Genomic DNA, 21,335 nt, shown 5'->3' on the forward strand with positions numbered 1-21,335 from the left:
TCGGCAACTGCTACTCCAGCGTTAGAACCACAAATACAGGGGCTCCTCAAGGCTGCGTACTGTCACCACTACTGTTCTCCCTCTATACCAACAACTGCATATCATCCGCGGACTCTGTGAAGGTCATTAAGTTTGCAGATGACACCACTATCATTGGCCTTATTGGAAGCAACGGAGAGCAGGAGTACCGCAGCGAAGTCGAGAGAATCTGTAACTGGTGTAGAGACAATAACCTGGTTCTCAATGCCGCAAAGACTGTTGAACTTGTGGTAGACTTCAGGAGGAACCCTGCCCCCCTCCCACCTGTACTCATTGGGGGTACCGAAGTCTCTAGGGTGACATCCGTGCGGTTCCTCGGCACGACTCTCACTAACAACTTGAAGTGGGGGCAGAACACCACCAAAATTCAGAAGAAATCTCAGCAGAGGTTGTTCTTCCTGCGCCAACTAAAGAGATTCGGCATGCCCAGGGAACTGCTGACCAGCTTCTATACTGCCACGATAGAATCCATCCTCTGCTCCTCAGTCATTGTCTGGTACGCGGGCGCTACGGCCAGCGATAAACACAAACTGCAGAGAGTCATAACTGATGCAGAGAGAATCATCGGATCTCCTCTTCCGCCTCTTGATCTCCTCCACTCCGCTAGGACGCTGAAGAGGGCCACGGTGATCTCTTGTGACCCCTCCCACCCAGGCAATCGCTACTTCAAGCTCCTCCCACTGGGCCGTAGGTACAGTACCATACCATGCAAAACTACCAGACGGAAGAACACCTTCTTCCCCCAAGCGGTTCGGCTGCTAAACTCCAACTTTCCCCTGTCAGGCCTGCCTACAGGCAGGCCCTAGCGGTGGTCTCTCAGTCAGGTCCTGCTGTTGCCCGCCCTTGTCCTTGTTCTTGCCCAGCAGTACGGGGGCCACCATCACCACCACCATTATTATTATTATCAATATTATTAGGGGACTGCTCCTGCACGGCAGGAAGAAACACTTAAGGACAATCAAACTGCAGAGGACTGCTCCTGCACGGCAGGAAGAAACACTTAAGGACAATCCGGGTCGGTCATGTATACCGTTACTATAGTTGTGTATAGTTGTTTATCTTGTTTTCTTATACTATGTCTATGCCATGTGTACCACAATTAATTCCGAATATAGCTCTTGCTGTACTTGGCGAAATAAATATGATTCTGATTCTGATTCTGATTCTGTCAAGTCTATAATTTTACCAGATACCCTCCAAATTTGACTTTCAAAATATAAATATTTTGCATCAGGGTCACAATCTGTCCTCTGTCATATGTCTACTTTATAAAGGCCTGCTATGTCTTGAAACATTTGCTCACAGATTTAGAGTTTTGCCTTTTCTAAGTTCAAGCATTCCATCTGGAGAAGATGCCTCAATTTAGGAAATATGCTTTAAATGACACGATAATGAACAACGTGATACCCACTTTTAAAGGTGAAATTTTATTGAAAAGTGTAACCACTTTGCATAAACATATTTATGTCTAGCCTGAGTCTTTGCAGGTCAGAATACTGTCTACAGACCACATCTACAACTATTACCCCTTAAATAGCAATTTAATAGCTCCTGCAATATAACCAGGGATGGGCTTTCAAGTAATCACAATTGATTACTCGCGATTCAAATGAGGCTTAATTGGTGCAGGTGTGCGGCGGGGATACAAAGGGTTATTTACCCATAATTCCTCCGCCGTCTGCCCTGCGTTCCAAACAGCTTGCATGTGTCCTATTGGTCGTGTTGCAAGCCTCACACCCGTGCACTTCCTCCTTCAGTGTGAGGCTTGCAATGCAACCAATAGGACACGTGCAAGCTGCTTGGAAACAGGGCGGACGGCGGAATTATGGGTAAATAACCCTTTGTATCCCCGCTGCACACCTGCGCCAATTATGCCTCATTTGAATCGTGAGTAATCAATGGTGATTACTCGAAAGCCCACCCCTGCATATAACTGTTAGGCTATCTAGGGCAGTGATTCCCAACCGCTGTGCCGCGGCACACTAGTGTGCCGCGGCATGGTGCCAGGTGTGCCGTCCAGTACGCTGGAGGGGGGAAGCAGCGCTAGAAGGAGGGGCAGTGGAGGCAGCGGTGGGGACTCACCTGGGACCCCTCCTTCTGCCTCTCTCCCCCTCCATTTAGCGGTGGCAAGTGCAGGGCGGCTCGGCGGCGGGGAGACATGCGCAGACTTACCACTTCTGCGTTCCAAGCGCCGGCAGCGTCATGTCGTCAGATCTCCGCCTTCAATGCCGCCCACTGTGCTTCCTGATTAGCGGAAGAGCAGTGGGCGGCATTGAAGGCGGAGATCTGACGACATGACGCTGCTGGCGCTTGGAACGCAGAAGTGGTAAGTCTGCGCATGTCTCCCCGCCGCCGAGCCGCCCTGCACTTGCCACCGCTAAATGGAGGGGGAGAGAGGCAGAAGGAGGGGTCCCAGGTGAGTCCCCACCGCTGCCTCCACTGCCCCTCCTAGCGCTGCTTCCCCCCCTCCTGGGCATCTATACTGGGGGGAACTAGCTGTACTGGGGGCAACTAAACTAGCTTTACTGGGGGCAACTAAACTAGCTTTACTGGGGGCAACTAAACTAGCTTTACTGGGGGCAACTAAACTAGCTTTACTGGGGGCAACTAAACTAGCTTTACTGGGGGCAACTAAACTAGCTTTACTGGGGGCAACTAAACTAGCTATACTGGGGGCAACTAAACTAGCTACACTGGGGGCAACTATACTAGCTATACTGGGCACTACCTACCTATTAATAAATACACTGGACAGGTGGAGTTGGCTTCACTTTAAAGTGTATTACAACAACATTGCATATAAACACATCAGTGACTTCCCCACACTATCCACTATTATTGCACACGCCCTATTATACCCCTGATACAGGAACCAACATGAATTGACATAATTCCCTCTGCAAAGAGTTCATTTGACTGCAGTCGCTCAATTAATTGGTTATATTGCACTGTCCCTTTACCAGGTCTTGTATTTAAGAGCACTTAGATCGCTTGTTTGTTATATAGAGACTCTTGCCCAACATTCATGTTAAAGATATTTTCAATGTTCCAAAAAAAAAAAAATTTCTTTCAGGGTTATGGTGATAGTGTCCATGAATTTACATGTGGTATAAAAATCACAACGGCCCGTAGTGAGGCACTAGTGGATGATTAACAGTTTTGGTTGTTTCATGACTCGCTTGCCACGAGAAATAAGAACAGTCTTACCAAGCCTTTAAAGTTTTCTGGGGCGAGGATGGGTGCGTGGGCGTCCCCACTACCTCTGTGAATCCTCCAGCCCTTCTATGTTTCCTGAGGCTTCCGTCTCTGTGGCGTTTGCAGTTCGCGCTGCACCGCTATTAAACCACGGCCGGCGGTATTGCGCAACTTCTCCGGCTCTGGATGCCGCTTCCTCAACTCCACCTCTGCCTCCTACGGTAGCCTGTACGGTCCAATTGTAGCCAACGAGTTTCACTCGTTTCCACGAGTTTTTTCAAGGCATGGACTCTATTTCCCTACTACCTACCTATGCTAGCTATGCTGGGCACTATGCTAGGTATGCTGGGCACTATACTAGCTATACTGGGTACCATACTAGCTATCTGGGCACTATACTAGCTATACTGGGCACTTTACTGGCTATACTGGGGCACTACCTACCTATACTGGGGCACTACCTATCCATACTGGGACTATACTAGCTATACTGGGGCACTATACTGGGGTAACTATACTAACCATACTGGGGCAACTAAACTCCCTATACTGGGGCAACTATGCTAGCTATGCAGCCGCACCCCAGCCCCCCCCCCCCCCCATAGCCTGCTACACAAGGCACTGTCCACTAGGTCGCGCAAACACCCGCGCGTGCCCCGCTGTTCCCCGGAGAAAAATATGGTCAGAAAGTGTTCCTCGGGCCGGAAAAGGTTGGGAATCACTGATCTAGGGCACCTTTGTTGCTGGGTTTGTTGAGTGGGTTCAGTGAGATTGTGCCGATGAAGTTCATCTGGCCTCTTTATAATTTGTGTATCGGTTATAGGCTGATTCTGAGAAAAACATACTTGCTGCTTATAACCTATTAATTTGTAATTATATAAAACAAATTCATTTGAAAGGCAAACAATAAGTGTCCAGCCTGTGACACCAAAATGATCAGAAATGGCTGTGGATGGTGGTTTCATGTATTTAAAGAGAAACTCCAACCTAGAATTGAACTTTATCCCACTTAGTAGCTGATACCCCCTTTTACATGAGAAATATAATGCTTTTCACAAACAGACCATCAGGGAGCGCTGTATGACTGATTTTGTGCTGAAACCCCTCCCACAAGAAGCTCTGGGACCGCGGTACTCTGGGCAAACTGCCACAATGTAACAAGGTTCACAGACAGGAATTGGCTGTTTACAGCTGTCTCTAACAGCCAAAACAGCTAGGAGCAGCTACATAACCTGCCCACAGTAAAAATGTCACCATGTAATAAATGCGAGAATGTAAATCGGGGAGAGGAAAGGTTTTACAATGAGCAAACACTGACTAAATCATTTATACATAATTATGGTAAAAAATGAAGCACTTTTTTTACTACATTATTTTCACTGGAGTTCCTCTTTAAGTCTTCAGGTTGCAGTGCTGAGCACAGCAGCAAACTATAAATCACCTGTTCAATTCTGTACATACATTTATACTCACTAAAAAAGGAGACATAGATGAATGCTATAAAGCTCATCTTAAATCTCAGCTTTACAAAAGACTGCAGGAAGACAATTAAGTTCAAATGCTGTGGCTTGAAAGAACCAAAGGAATGACTAAAGGTTTTACAGAACACATTTACATTTATTGGTCTACAAAAATATTTAGGCATGATGAATTTCAGACAGTGGAGAAAGGAGGCAATAGATTACAGAAAAAAAGATTGTTTGCAAAACCAGCAAGGACATAGGTCATAAAATTTTCAATTCTAACTGAGTGAAATGCCAGGGTCAGTTTACTGGCTCTATAAAGCATCCCCAGCAAACACACACAGGCATTCTAAGGAAGTTATGATATACAAATATGCCTTACTCTATAGACATTTTAAGTAGAATATAAACTGCAACCATCTCAGAAATTAGGAAGAAGATTTACACGGAATGAAGACTATATATGGTGCTCCCCAGGGCGTGCTGCCAGACGCCACAAACATCAATATCACACTTAATGCTGTTTTCAAAGTGACCCTGAGATGGCGATAATGGCATGATTTATACTTACCTCACGCTGCCTTCAGTGCCATGAGGGCTCCTTCGCTGTCTTCTTTGGTGGCTCCATTCATTTGGAAAAGCTCCCGATATTCTAGCCAGCCGCGCTTTTCTGCACATGCGCAGCCCGGCTACGTGCACTCCTCTCATCACGCTACCATGCCCGGGAGCGTGCTGTGCCTGCGCAGTGGAATTGAACAGGTGCAGAACACTCCCGGGCACGAGAGTATGGCGGTGCTGCACGTGCAGCCTGGCATGGACAGAGGCCATCAACTGGCCAGAATACTGGAAGCTTTTCCAATTGTATGGAGCCTTCAGAGAGGACAGTGAGGGAGCCCACGGGAGCCCTCATGGGGCTGAAGGAAGCGTGAGGTAAGTATAAATCATGCCACTGTCCCCGTCTCAGGTACACACTAAAGTGTACCTGAGATGTTTAAAATGGGGGTACTTGTACTTAGCTGGCACTCCAAACACAAGACAGGAGCATCACTGAAATGGCGAGGGTGTAGAAGCATACAGGGATTCACCTGTATCAGCAGGTCATCAGACACAATCCACTTCAATCCAGCACAACTCTTTTACAAATCCACTTTATTTTACGAAAATTGAGTACAAAGTTCCATTAAAAATGTGCCACTCGTGCAGCATTTTTAATGGAACTTTGTACTCTATTTTCATAAAATAAAGTGGATTTGTAAAAGAGCTGTGCTGGATTGAAGTGGATTCTTATACTTACTTGGGGCTACCTCTAGCCTAATGAGGTGTGTGGGCTCCCTCAACATCCTCTCTGTTGTCTTGTAATCCCCCCCCCCCGGTAATCTGGCCAGTCGTGCGCTTCTGCACACGCATTCTGTGCCTGTGCGGCAAAGTGCCAGATTACCAGGGGGATTACAAGACAATGGAGAATGGGAGGAGACAGCGAGGGTGCACACACACCTCATGGGGCTAGAGGAAGTCCCAGGTAAGTATAAATACCTAAATTATAAGCATCTCAGGTTTCCTTTAAGATGCAAGCATAGTAATTGATGCTGCAGCATTGAGGGCTCAGCAAACTGAAGAGGGCTCACATTAACCACTTCAGGACTCAGCCTTTAGGACCAGCACTGATTTCTAAGATCTGTGCTGGGTGGGCTCTACAGCCCCCAGCACAGATCAAATACCAGGCAGAGCGACCAGATCGCCCCCCTTTTTTCCCCACTGGGGGGATGATGTGCTGGGGGGGGGGGGTTCTGATCGCTCCTGCTGGCGGGGGGGGGCACCTCAAAGCCCCCTCCACCGCAGGATTCTCCCTCTCCCTTTCCTCCCTCCCTGCCCCGGAGATCGGAGGCTGCACAGGAACGGATCTGTCCTGTGCAGCCTCTAACAGGCTGCTGCCTGTCATGTGACAGCGATCCCCGGCCGCTGATTGGCCGGGGATCGCTGATCTAGTACAACGCTGCTACTGTTAGCAGCGTTGTAAAAATGTAAACAAAGCGGATTATTTCCGCTTGTGTTTACATTTAGCCTGAGTGCTGCGATCGGCAGCCCGCAGGCTATTCACGGAGCCCCCCGCCATGAATTGACAGGAAGCAGCCGCTCGCGCGTGCGGCTGTTTCCTGATTAATTAGCCTGCAGCCGGCAACGCAGATGTGCGTCGCTGGTCCTGCAGCTACCACTTTGCCGACGCGCGTTATGAGTGCGCGGTCGGCAAGTGGTTAATAAGAGCTTGTCTGTTTAGCCTGGTTAAGATTTCTTCTTTTTAAAGGACAATTGAAGTGAGAGGGATATGGAGGCTGCCATATTTATTTCCTTTTAAGCAATACCAGTTGCCTGGCAGCCCTGCTGATCCCCTTCCTCTAATAATTTTAGCCATAGACCCTGAACAAGCATGCAGCAGATCAGGGGTCTCTGACATTATTGTCAAATCTGACAAGATTAGCTGCATGCTTGTTTCTGGTGTTGTTCAGACACTACTGCAGCCAAATAGACCAGCAGGGCTGCCAGGCAACTGGTATTATTTAAAAGGAAATAAATATGGCAGCCTCCATATACAACATAGTTGTCCTTAAAAAAATACTAATCTTCTCAAGATTCTTTAAAGTTGTTAGGAGCTGTCCATCATCATATAAGACATTTTTTTTGGTGCCTCATCACCAATTTTAATTATTGTACGGGTACTTTAACTTTAAATGTTCGGAAAATGAAATGTTGTAAATAAAATGGCCCTTATTCAGTTCACTTTTCTCCTAAGCTTTCTCCTGGGTGAAATTTTCACATAGTCAATAACATGGTTGTTAAGCCGCCAGCCAACAAAACTCATTTTGACAGTACTTTTCACCTACTTTTTGGGTACTTTTCAATTACAGAACACTAAAAATTCATTTTAAAGAGAAGATGAGGAAAAATTCTAGATCTAAATCTCCTAGAAGAAAACTTACAAGAAAAGGTTAATTGAATAAGGGCCAATGTATTTAAAAAAAATAGCTCAACAAATTTCTTGTGAATGGGTAAGAGGCAAATATACTGTTAAAAATCTAAGTCACCAAATCTTAGATAATAAACCAAACGTGGTCCAAAATCTGAGAACAATAAGAAAGAAAGAGAAAGGAAAGGCAGGGGGAAGTTTTTCTTTTTGAAAATATAAATAAACATATGGAAAAGGCTAAAATTTAAATATACATGTCCCTCGACTTACCTTGCTTTTATTGGAAAGTTCTGGCTCATATCACGCAAAACCTTCAGCACTTCATATGAAGGGGTGGCGGAAATTTTGGAGGCAGCTTGAAAGCTGAGATCTGGGAAGACACACATACAAGTTAAGGAAAATGTGCAGCTCAACAAAGTTGAGAAAATTGAGTAAAACTTGTAGTATTCTTTGCATCAATTAACAGATTGCTCATAGCAGCTACTGCAGAGCACATTTCACAGGATTTCTGACACATCCTTCCAATTAACAGGAGAAAAACAATGTATCATATTAAACTCCAAGAAACTCACTTTGCTTCTAAATTGCAACATACTGCCCACAGTAGGAGAAGTTTCTTATTCTTCACAAGGGCGCCTTTGATGTCCGTTTTAAACAGCAGAAAACCAATCTGAAGTCGTGTGGACTTCACCTGCGGCTTTTGGACAGCTTGCAAAAATTAGCATAGCACTTATACATGCTCATTATGAGAACTTGGGGCCGTATGATAAAACTGTATTACAGACTTGGAGTTGGATGTGTTATGGAAGCCAACTAACTCATTTTGAGATGATCTGGCAAACATTTGTACAACTCCAAAAAGAACATCACTGATATAATTTTCACATTTATGCCTTAATTTTAACTGTAACTTGTTTTCTAAGAATGTATATTTCCTAACTTCATATATTCACATTCTGGAAACTAGGTAAGGTCTATAGCAGTTAAAACAAGCCTTAAAGAGACACTGAAGCGAAAAAAAATATATAATATAATGAATTGGTTGTGTAGTACGGATACTATTCCTGCACCTAGCGCCCACCATCAGCTCTCCACCTTCAGCCTTCAAATGCACGGTATGTGTTAAAAAAAAATTTTTGTACACTGCACGCCATCTGATGTATACCCACTGGCAATAAATGCACTAGGAGCAGTAGTGCCGACTTCGCATCTTCATTACTTGTAGTACGGATAATTACTAAAACATTGGTAGCAAAAAAAAAATTCTCATTTTTATTTTCAGTTTTAGAGCTTTTTTTTTAGTTTTTCTTTTTTTTTCCTTTTTTATAACATTGCCTCATTCTCCAATATTTGCAATTTACACACTACTCAGCATTCTAAATGTTTTTACAGAACAGGCAGTAAACTTTTGACCTGTCCTTAACTGTTCTCTGCAAAAGAATAAAACAATACAGTTAAGATAAAAACCATCAGAATTCAGAGCTCTCTGCGACTTTGAAAGTCGTGGAGCTCAATGACTCTTTTGCATAGATAACTGGAGTTTCTTAACTCTTCCTGTACTGGAAACAATATTAGACTTATGTCTCTGCTCCTAATGGTTTATTTCTTAGCTGTACTACACAACCAATTCATTATATCATATTTTTTTCCCTTCAGTGTCTCTTTTAATTGAAGGCTAGATTTACATTGGTGTTAGATGATGATGTGTTTTTTTCCTGTTGTTCCCATTAGTGAGTGTGCGATACAGAGGTTCAGTTGTGGCATTCGCACTGCTTTAGCACAGCATTTGGGGATGTTACTTGCAGTGTCTTTTGCCCACTTTATGCATGTCCAATAGCCATTTCCCCAATCCCAAAACCCTAAATTTTCCCTATGGGAAATCACCATGCAATAGAGACACTGCTTAATCACTGTAAAAACACACTGCAACAATGATATGGCATCTTGTTCCCAGCAACTGCAACTTACATATTTATGGCTGGGAGGAGTAGGGTTTTGCTTTGGTACCTGGTTTGGTTATGCCTTTTGTACCAGTAACACAGTCACCTGGGTTGGTCATGCCTTTGGTAACAGTAGCACAATCACCTGGGTTGGTTATGCCCTGGGTACCAGTAGCAGTCACCTGGGTTGGTTATGCCTTTGGTACCAGTAGCACAGTCACCTTGTTTGGGTTTATGCCGTTGGTAGCAGTAGCACAGTCACCTTGGTTGGTTATGCCATTGGTACCTTTAGCACAGTCACCTTGGTTGGTTATGTAGTTGGTACCAGTAGCACAATCACCTTGGTTGGTTATGTAGTTGGTAGCAGTAGCACAATCACCTTGGTTGGGGTTATGCCGTTGGTACTAGTAGCACAGTCCCCTGGGTTAGTTATGCCTTGAGTACCAGTAGCACAGTCACCTTGGTTGGTTATGCCGTTGGTACCAGTAGCACAGTCACTTTGGTTGGTTATGTTGTTGGTACCAGTAGCACAGTCACCTGGGTTAGTTATGCCTTGAGTACCAGTAGCACAGTCACCTTGATTGGTTATGCCATTGGTACCAGTAGCACAGTCACCTTGGTTGGTTATGTCGTTGGTACCAGTAGCACAGTCACTTTGGTTGGTTATGTCGTTGGTACCAGTAGCAAAGTCACCTGGGTGGGTTATGCCTTGGGTATCAGTAGCACAGTGACCTGGGTGGTTTATGCCTTGGGTACCAGTAACAGTCACCTTGGTTGGTTATGCCGTTGGTACCAGTAGCAAAGTCCCCTTGGTTGGTTATGCCATTGGTACCAGTAGCACAGTCACTTGGGTTAGTTATGCCTTGGGTACCAGTAGCACAGTCACCTTGGTTGGTTATGCTGTTGGTACCAGTAGCACAGTCACCTTGGTTGGTTATGCCATTGGTAAAAGTAGCACAGTCACTTGGGTTAGTTATGCCTTGGGTAACAGTAGCACAGTCACCTTGTTTGGTTATGCTGTTGATGCCAGTAGCCCAGTCACCTTGTTTGGTTATGCTGTTGATACCAGTAGCTCAGTCACCTTGATTGGTTATGCCGTTGGTACCAGTAGCACAGTCACCTTGGTTGGTTATGCCGTTGGTACCAGTAGCACAGTCCCCTTGGTTGGTTATGCCAGTGGTACCAGTAGCACAGTCACCTGGGTTAGTTATGCCTTGGGTACCAGTAGCACAGTCACCTTGGTTGGTTATGCTGTTGGTACCATTAGCACAGTCACCTTGGTTGGTTATGCCATTGGTACCAGTAGCACAGTCACTTGGGTTAGTTATGCCTGGGGTAACAGTAGCACAGTCACCTTGTTTGGTTATGCTGTTGACACCAGTAGCCCAGTCACCTTGATTGGTTATGCCGTTGGTACCAGTAGCACAGTCACCTTGGTTGGTTATGCCGTTGGTACCAGTAGCACAGTCACTTTGGTTGGTTATGTCGTTGGTACCAGTAGCACAGTTACCTGGGTTAGTTATGCCTTGAGAACCAGTAGCACAGTCACCTTGATTGGTTATGCCGTTGGTACCAGTAGCACCGTCACCTTGGTTGGTTATGTCGTTGGTACCAGTAGCAAAGTCACCTGGGTGGGTTATGCCTTGGGTACCAGTAGCACAGTGACCTGGGTGGTTTATGCCTTGGGTACCACTAGCACAGTCACCTTGGTTGGTTATGCCGTTGGTACCAGTAGCACAGTCCCCTTGGTTGGTTATGCCATTGGTACCAGTAGCACAGTCACCTGGGTTAGTTATGCCTTGGGTACCAGTAGCACAGTCACCTTGGTTGGTTATGTTGGTTATGCTGTTGGTACCAGTAGCACAGTCACTTTGGTTGGTTATGCCATTGGTACCAGTAGCACAGTCACTTGGGTTAGTTATGCCTGGGGTAACAGTAGCACAGTCCCCTTGGTTGGTTATGCTGTTGATACCAGTAGCCAAGTCACCTTAACTGGTTATGCCGTTGGTACCAGTAGCACAGTCACCTTGGTTGGTTATGCCGTTGGTACCAATAGCACAGTCACTTTGGTTGGTTACCTGGGTGGTTTATGCCTTGGGTACCAGTAACACAGTGACCTGAGTTGGCAAGTCTGTATTTATGGAAAAATTGGTGGGGAGAAAAAAACATGATATTTTGGCCGCTGATGAAGCAGGTGCCCCCTGCAAAATGGTTGTTAGGCCAGCTTCTGCTCACCTACCACTGCCTTTAAATGCTGCCAGTGTGTTAACTTTTTGGAATTCATTAATCAGATTTTAAATTGATACACTGCGCAGAACCATCTTCCTAATTTACATTGCTTATGTAATCAGTAACAGAGCCTAATTTATGTCCAGGCTTTATTGCCAGCTTTTTTTTTCCTTGCCTCCTGTATCTGAGTTTTAAAAGTGCACGTAAAGGTTTCAAGGATTCTTTACTATGGTATTCTTGCAGTGGCATGGCCATATTGCACACGGAATCATCAACTGTGTCACAAGGTCTTCAATCTTGCTCAAAGATGCCCATACAGCATTTGCAAATCTGTATGCAAATCTATTATGCTGTTGAGCAGAAGAACTGGCCAATAGACACAGCTTGCAGAATTAGAAAACCTTAGGCTGGATTCAGTGTTGCCTTGCATAATGCACGTTATTATATTGAGTGTGAACTGTAATGTAGACTGGGCATAGACTTAAACACAAAACCTGCATGCCACAAGTCAGAATAAGGTGATCATTTACAACACAGGCCCACAAAATTTAATGGGCAGTGAGTGGACAAGCAAAATTATTCTGCAATGCAATTGAGCACTGTGAACTAGCCTTTAGTCTGTCACTTTAGCCTTTTATACAGCAATCAACACAAGCCCTTATTAGAATGCTACATTTGAAATGCATGGAATGGTGGATCAGAGAAAGAACAGACCATTTTCATATGGAAACTTTTGATACAGCTTTTCTCTAAACCAGCGGTTTTCCAAACCTTTTCCCACAGCAAATTTTTTTTTTTATGCATATGGTTCACTGCAGATAGAACTTAAGAACAGCTATTGGAAACACTGTGCTAAATAGAAAATTATTGCTGAGATAACAGAGGGAAAAAAAAAAGACAAAAAGCGTAGACTTCAATTTATACAAAATTACAAAGTAAACAACAGAGCAGGGTCGGCGTAAAAGACAGAACTTAGTAAAAGATCTTCTATTTTACCATTTAGGAACATTTTGTGACTGGTGATTTTGGCACATAGATTAAAAAAATGCATAGAGCCTACTTTATATGCAAAAACCGGTGTTCAGTGAATATTAGCCTTTTACACCTGCAAATACAATTGCTGATGTCAGGAGTGTGGGATTAGTTCAAGGACCTAATAAGCTACAATGAGAAATCTGAAGGTAATTGTTTCTTTTCTCCAACATCTGTGGCTGCACTTCAGCTGACACTAATCAATACAGGCTTTACAATACATAACAAGAAAAGGTTCCCATGCCAGCAAATAAATTGCATGCTAAATGAAAAAATGTGCTCCCGACATGTCTATCCTCATATGGCATTTAATAGAAAATTGTAAATAATGAATGGTTTAGTAGAAGCTGTATATTGTGGGACTGCACACTGCACGTTTCCCCTACTGCCCAAATTCTGTTTAAAATGGAGAGCTGAAAAGTTTTAAGAATGAATAGTAATGAAAACGGGACCCAAAGTGAGAAAATGCAGGCTGCTATTTAAACTCTTAAAAACAAGTAAAATACCTGTTGCATTACTTCATATAACCTTATCTTTTAGTGATAGGTAAAGTAATTTTTTCCTGGAGTCCTGCTTTAAAGGAAACCTGACTTGAGGCAAAGGTACCTACGGTAAGCACAGAGGTACAGTATCTTTCCAACAACCAAACACTCTCCTTGTCAGATTTGTCAAGGAGTGATTACAGTGACCAGGAGGACCAAGGAGAAAAATGGATACCACACAAAGGTACTGTATGGAGAACCAGCGTGAAAATACCACGTACTGTACCTCTGTGCTTAACTTAGACGGCTTTGCCTCAGGTCAGGCAGGTCAGGATCTAGAAGTAAATGGGTTTGTGTGTATGCTAGTAGGTAAAGTACATTCTCCCATGTTGCTGTTTTTACTCATAACATTACCTATCAGAAATGCTTCTCGTCACCCTCTCCCCATACAGTACTAGCTCTTCTCCAGCAATTGCTCCAAATTTTTATTTGATATAAATGCGAGTCTGACAGCATTTACAATAGGCATTTACAATAGGCTCTGTAAAGGAAGGATAAGTATTTTCCTGGAGAGTTTTTCCAAGAAGTAGGGGCTGTTTGGGGTCAGAATCTTCTTTCAATGAATTGTGCTTGTTTAAGGGTTTAGTTACATAGTTACATAGTTATTTTGGTTGAAAAAAGACATACGTCCATCGAGTTCAACCAGTACAAAGTACAACTCCAGCCTGCTCCCTCACATATCCCTGTTGATCCAGAGGAAGGCGAAAAAACCCTTACAAGGCATGGTCCAATTAGCCCCAAAAGGGAAAAATTCCTTCCTGACTCCAGATGGCAATCAGATAAAATCCCTGGATCAACATCATTAGGCATAACCTAGTAATTGTAGCCATGGATGTCTTTCAACGCAAGGAAAGCATCTAAGCCCCCTTTAAATGCAGGTATAGAGTTTGCCATAACAACTTCCTGTGGCAATGCATCCCACATCTTAATCACTCTTACTGTAAAGAACCCTTTCCTAAATAAATGGCTAAAACGTTTTTCCTCCATGCACAGATCATGTCCTCTAGTCCTTTGAGAAGGCCTAGGGACAAAAAGCTCATCCGCCAAGCTATTATATTGCCCTCTGATGTATTTATACATGTAAATTAGATCTCCTCTAAGGCGTCTTTTCTCTAGACTAAATAAACTCAGTTTATCTAACCTTTCTTGGTAAGCGAGACCTTCCATCCCACATATCAATTTTGTTGCTCGTCTCTGCACCTGCTCTAAAACTGCAATATCTTTTTTGTAATGTGGTGCCCAGAACTGAATTCCATATTCCAGATGTGGCCTTACTAGAGAGTTAAACAGGGGCAATATTATGCTAGCATCTCGAGTTTTTATTTCCCTTTCTAATGCATCCCAAAATTTTGTTAGCTTTAGCTGCAGCGGCTTGGCATTGAATACGATTATTTAACTTGTGGTCGATGAGTACTCCTAAGTCCTTCTCCAAGTTTGATGTCCCCAACTGTATCCCATTAATTTTGTATGGTGCTAGACCATTTGTACGACCAAAATGCATGACTTTACATTTGTCAAAATTGAATTTCATCTGCCATGTATGTGCCCATATAGCCATCCTATCCAGATCCTGTTGCAATATGACACTATCTTCCTGAGAGTTGATGATTCTGCACAATTTTGTATCATCTGCAAAAATAGCAACAGTGCTCACTACTGCATCTACTAGGTCATTAATAAATTGAAGAGCACTGGACCCAGTACAGACCCCTGTGGGACCCCACTGCTAACAGTCTCCCATTTTGAGTACGATCCATTGACCACAACTCTTTATTGTTTGTCCATTAGCCAGTTCCCTATCCATGCACACAAACTCTTCCCCAGTCCTTGCATCCTCAACTTTTGCACCAGACTTCTGTGGGGAACAGTGTCGAAGGCATTTGCAAAGTCCAAGTATATCACTTCTACAGCATTCCCAATATCCATATTAGCATTTACTACCTCATAAAAACTGAGCATGTTAGTCAAACAGGACCTGTCTTTAGTAAACCCATGTTGATGCTGAGAAAAAGGGGTTTATCTATAACTGAACTTAATTCCCTTAGGACCCGAGGATGCATGCCATCCGGGCCAGGTGCCTTGTCGTTTTAATTTATTTAGTCTTGCCTTCACTTCTTCCTGCGTTCTGTATTTAATATTACAGTTAGAAGATTGAGACTCTTCTGCCTCTGTAATTTGCAACAGTGCTGTTTCCTTTGTGAAGACAGAAGCAAAGAAAGCATTTAATAACTCTGCCTTACCTTGGTCATCCACCATTGAGGTCCCACCCTCATCCTTTAGGAGTCCTATACAGTCAACCTTTCTTTTTTTAGAGTTGATGTACTTGTAAAACTTTTTTGGGTTAGATTTGATATCCCTAGCGATTTGATTTTCAGCTTCGATCTTTGCCAGCCTAATTTCTTTTTTACAATTTTTATTGCACTCCTTATAATTGCTTAGTGCAGCCTCGGTCCCCTCCTGTTTTAGGACCTTGTAGGCATTCCTTTTCCTCTTCATTTTATCCCTAACCTTTCTATTCATCCATAGAGCCCTTTTTTATTCCTAGACATTTTGTTTCCATATGGGATATACATACTACAATATTGATTGAGAATAAGTTTAAAAGCTTGCCATTTCCCTTCAGTGTCCTCCCCTTGTAGTACATTATCCCAGTTCACCAAACTTAGTGCCTGCCTAATTTGATTGAACTTTGCTTTTCTAAAATTCATAGTTTTAGTGGTCCCGCTGCTCCATGGCCGATCAGTCACCAGATCAAACGTTATCATGTTGTGATCACTATTTCCCAAATGTTCTTAAACCTGCACATTTGATACATTATCTGGTCTATTAGAAATGATCAGATCCAGTAACGCATTCCCCCTAGTTGGTTCCGTTACCATTTGAGTCAAGTAATTGTCCTGTAGTGCTGCCAGAAATCTGCTGCTTTTACCAGAATGGGTAGCCTCAATACCCCAGTCAATGTCTGGAAAGTTGAAGTCGCCCATAATTATGACCTCATTTTTACTTGCAGCTTTTTCAATCTGCTGTAGTAATCGCAGTTCTGCAGCTTCATTAATAAGAGGTGGTCTGTTGCATACCCCAATAAGCAATTGGCAACTTTTATTTCCACCATGAATATTTACCCAAACGGACTCCACATCTTCGCAATCTTCTTCCATCTCATCGTTGAGGACAGCTGTAAAAGAATTCTTAACAGTGTTGATTCTGAGTGTTATGCTTTCCATATCATTTACAGAGAATGAGTGAAGAGCAGCATTCAGACCGCACTAGCTGCATACTTATTGCACGTGTGTGTTTATAAATCCATGGAAGTTGAGAGACAGCTGGCAAACGCAACCGTTCTTGCAAAAAAGTAATTTGGGCACTTACTTAATGCGCACTCTGTATATCTGTATAGAAAAGTCTAGTGTCAGATGTGAAACAAAAACAGAAAACAAACAGCTGGTATATTCCACATACAGCAGCTCAGTGCAAACCAGAAAATTGCACACCAGGACCTTTGCCCGTGGCCTTCAGGCACGGCGCTAACTTCAGCTACAGCCTCCGCTTGTGCAATTTTAGTAAACCTATTCGGTTGGTGGTGTGGACAGTGTTTCCCGCTGGGTCTCCACACCCACAGGCAGCACTGAGCTGACATCCGTGGAATATATCAGCTGTTCATTTTGAAACGAATCAGCCGCAATCCTATCTGACGTACTGTCAGATAGATACTTTTCTGAAGAGGAAATCCAGGGTGGTTGCTGGCAGAAGACCTAATATGCAAAACCCCACATTTTTTATTTTTATACAAAACTTTTCTGCACAACAATAAAACCAGGTTCTCTTAAATGGATATATAAAACTATGCAATTGTTGTGCTATTAAAGAGAGTCTGAAGCGAGAATAAATCTCGCTTCAGACCTCATAAATAGCAGGGGCATGTGTGCCCATGCTAAACCGCCGCTATCCCGCGGCTTAACAGGGGTCCCTGATCCCCCAAATCCCCTCGGTGCAGTGGGGGAGCGCTTCCTGGTTGGGGCAGGGCTAACTGCTGCAACCCTGCCCCACGCGCGTCTGTCAGCGCATATCTCCGCCTCTCCCCCGCCCCTCTCAGTCTTCCGTTACTGAGAGGGGCGGGGGAGAGGCGGCGATGCGCCGCTGATAGACGCGACTGGAGGCAGGGCTGCGGCGGTTAGCCCTGCCTCCAGGAGCGACCAAGTCTGCGACCAAGTGTTGCAGTGGGGGGTTTGGGGGTGAAGGGACCCCCGTTTAGCGGCGCAATAGTGGCGGTTTAGCAGGGGCACACGTATTTAAAGAGACTTCAGAGTCTCTTTAAATAGCAAATATTTGCAATTATTGGCTGGTTCATATTTATTTTTGATAAAATCCAGTCTGGAATTGTTGGATCACTTCTGTTCAGCAGCCTTAGTAGAGCAATTCTCCCTCCCTGTAAGGCAGTGTTCCCCAATCCTATCCTCAGGGCCCACCAACAGTGCATGATTTGTGGAAATCCGCAGTTGTTAATCAGCTCTGCTGAGACACTAATTACCCCACCTGTGATTGTGTGTGGTTTCCTGCAAAATATGTACTGTTGATGGGCCTTGAGGACAGGGTTGGGGAACTCTGCTGTCAGGGACAGACAATGATGGGAGTTGTTAACTGCACTTTGTACAGTGCTGCGGAAAGGTGTCTGTGCTATAAAAAAAATTGTAATAAAACTGCAATTGCAAGATAAATATATAAGGGGCATAACAGCAATCTGCCTCAGTTGCATTTTGTGAATGTATATTTGTTAAATTCAGAAAGTAAATTGGAAATTTAGAAAACAAAAAGTTGCTATAAATGTCTACCTATATTGGCAACTGGTGTGACTAAATTTGAAAGATAAGCTACAAATGTATGAAAAAATGACAAAACCATTGATTTGGTTCACGTGAAATAGAATGAACTGAGGAAATTCACAAAACAATTACGTTTTGCTACCAAAATATGTAGGTAAAAAACATTTCTAATTAAACTAAATCTCAAATCAAACATTCTCAATCTGTTTACAGTTAGAAATGGATAAAACACACATCCCAGATGGCATCCATTTCCATCTGTTACAGGAAGTTCACGAACAGATAGGTTGGCAAGTTACTTTCACAGACATAACTTTTTAACACATTGTCAATTCTACAAGACAAGCATACTGTATTTATTTAATTTATTTATTGTACCGTATTTTTCGGACTATAAGACGCACTTTTTCTTCCCCAAAGCTGGGGGGAAAAAGTCTGTGCGTCTTATAGTCCGGTTTCAGCTGAGCAATACCGGCATTCTCTTCTATGTGCAGGAGGCGGCCATCCATCCACGGGCATACATGCAGAGAGCTGGCGGCGGGTGTTAATCAGATGTCCCACCTGTTCAGGAGTGAGGCGGGCGGGCGGCCATCCATATGCGGGAATGCATGCTGTAAACTGGCGGCGAGTGGGAGATCGGCCATGTCCCACGTGTTTAGGAGTGAGGCAGGCGGGCGGGCGGCCATCCGCGGGCATACATGCAGAGAACTGGCGGCGAGGGATGAATCAGCGATGCCCCACGTGTTCAGGAGTGAGGCGGGCGGCCATCCATCTGCGGGAATGCATGCTGTAAACTGGCGGCGAGTGGAGATCGGCCATGTCCCACGTGTTTAGGAGTAAGGAAGCCATCCATCCGTGGGCATGACACATGCTGCAGACTAGCCTGCAGCCCGCACGCTCCTCTCCTCTTCCTCAGTCTTTCTCCGTATGCAGCCGGTTTAAAAAATCACGCAGCGCTACCGGCTTCCCGTACTTCCTGGTGTATGACGTCCTATCACCACGTGACCTGAAAGACCATGTGACTCTTTCAGGTCACGCGGTGATAGGACGTCATACACCAGGAAGTCTGCGGATGGATGGTCGCCCGCCTCACTCCTGAAAATTAGGGATATCGCTGATTAACACCCGCCACCAGTTCTCGGAGGTCCTTGAAATCGGCTGCAGACAGTGGAGAGAAGGGTGTGTGCTGCAGCATGTGCGCATCTAAAGATGAAAGTTCACCTTTGGCTCAGTTCCTCACAAGGGGAATATATACAGTAAACCAATACTAGATAAATCAGGATTGTTCCTCTGACCTGCAAATGGGGGTCATTCTGGGTAGTGACAGTTTGGGGGAAAAGGTCCATTAGACACCCCTGCACTATAGACCACCAGGTTTAGTATATATTTTTTTCACCTGATTTTTGACCTCTAAACCTAGGTGCGTCTTATAGTCCGGAGCGTCTTATAGTCCGAAAAATACGGTACTTATAAAGCACCAACACTGTACAGTAATTACTTACATCTCAAGTCCTAAAGCAAGGTATACAAACTTAATTTTTGTGTTTGTGGAGTGAAAAACCTTCTGCATTTTAAGCAAGTGCTCAAATAGTTTACAGCAAGTATAGTTTTGTTTCTTTAAAGTGGATCCGAGATAAACTTTAACTCATTGCATAATTGTGTTTCTTTCTTTCGTATAGTGCATTCCTCAAGCCAAATACTTTTTTTGTTTTGTTTTAATACTTTAATTCCCTATAAACTAAACAAGCCTCGCCCACAGCTTTTTCACAGTGCCTTGGCACTGTAGCAAGGGCTTATGGGAGCTTAGTCTGGGCAGGAGGAGGAGGTTACTAGCCAGAGATTTCAGAGGCAGAGGGGAGGAGGGAAGGGGACTGAATTTACACACAGGCAAGCTGATAGCATCTCCAGCCTGTGACAAACAGAACACGGCTTCCCCTTATTGTATCACAGGAATAAATAATCATAAACTTTTGAAGCTGTCTGCAGCTAGATTTGCTGTGTAAAATATCTAAACTTTAGATAAGATATATAGACAAGTTACTTGTTATAGTTAGTTTTTCATCTGGGGTCCGCTTTAATGTTCCTTCACTAAAGCCTGGAGTTTTACCATTATGCCTGGTACACACCATGCAATTTCCCGTCAGGTAGGCAGGTCAAATCGATTATTTCTGACAGGTCTGATCTGATTTCCCGTTCGATTTTCTGACCATTGTCATGCAAGCTCCATCAGAAAAACAATTGGAAATCAGATCGGACATCTCAGAAATAATTGATATGACCCATCTATGTGATGATAAATTGCATGGTGTGTACCAGGCATTAGGTTATTAGATTTCAAACAAATGACAGCACTCATAGGCTGCAACTGAATTGTAGACCAACAGAGGCATGCAGAGCCCCACAGGGCTAAATACATGCCTTGAATGCAAATCAGATGCAAATCATGTACTAGTCCTAATCTATAATTTGAATGCAAATTGATGCAAATGGATGCAGCTAGCCATAAGTATATTTACATGAGTTTTGTACAGCAGGATACATTGGCAGTGCTTCCAAACAGAGGCTGCACTCGAATTGACTACCTGCAATAGATGTGCAGAGCTCCACAATTGTGGACTAAAATACACAACATGCATTCAAAACAGGTACAGCAAAGGAGGACGTTAGCTTCAGTATAAATAATATGTGCAGAAATGATTCCCTACTAGACTTCCCCACGGCGGTGACGGGTCATCTCGGGGAAGACCTACCGCTAGTCTAACGATAAAAACACGATTTTTTCCTAGTGCTATTTGGAAGCGCTGCCAATGTCTCCTGCTGTAGGTTATTAGATTGCCATACATTTTTCTAATGACTGCTAAACAGCCTGAAAGAACTGCACAAAGGTAGTTCTATAAAAAAAAATGACACCTATTTCCACGTACCACAGACACAAAATTTTGTGTGAACAATGATACACATCTCTGTACTAAAACCACGATATTTCAGTCCCGTGACTCCTTTTCGCTTTCTGTTGCTAAGCTAAACATGTGGTGAAGAAGTATAGATAAACTTGAAACCAGACCTATAATCTGCTATCTGTTCTTGAAGGAAAAAAAATCCTAAAGAAAACC

The 21,335-nt window shown here is 43.8% G+C and overlaps 1 protein-coding gene across 3 annotated transcripts in view; it reads right to left on the reverse strand.

Annotated features, from left to right (window-relative positions):
• Positions 1 to 21,335, reverse strand: part of UGGT2 (UDP-glucose glycoprotein glucosyltransferase 2) — a 379,277-nt gene that overhangs the window by 260,944 nt on the left and 96,998 nt on the right. For all 3 annotated transcript variants that reach the window (XM_068267932.1, XM_068267930.1, XM_068267931.1), the window contains exon 9: positions 7,930 to 8,029. In XM_068267932.1, coding sequence (XP_068124033.1) covers positions 7,930 to 8,029 — 100 coding nt within the window. The remainder of the gene's footprint in view (positions 1 to 7,929; positions 8,030 to 21,335) is intronic.

The sequence above is a fragment of the Hyperolius riggenbachi genome, chromosome 2 (genome assembly GCF_040937935.1).
Source record: "Hyperolius riggenbachi isolate aHypRig1 chromosome 2, aHypRig1.pri, whole genome shotgun sequence".
Lineage (NCBI taxonomy): Eukaryota > Metazoa > Chordata > Amphibia > Anura > Hyperoliidae > Hyperolius > Hyperolius riggenbachi.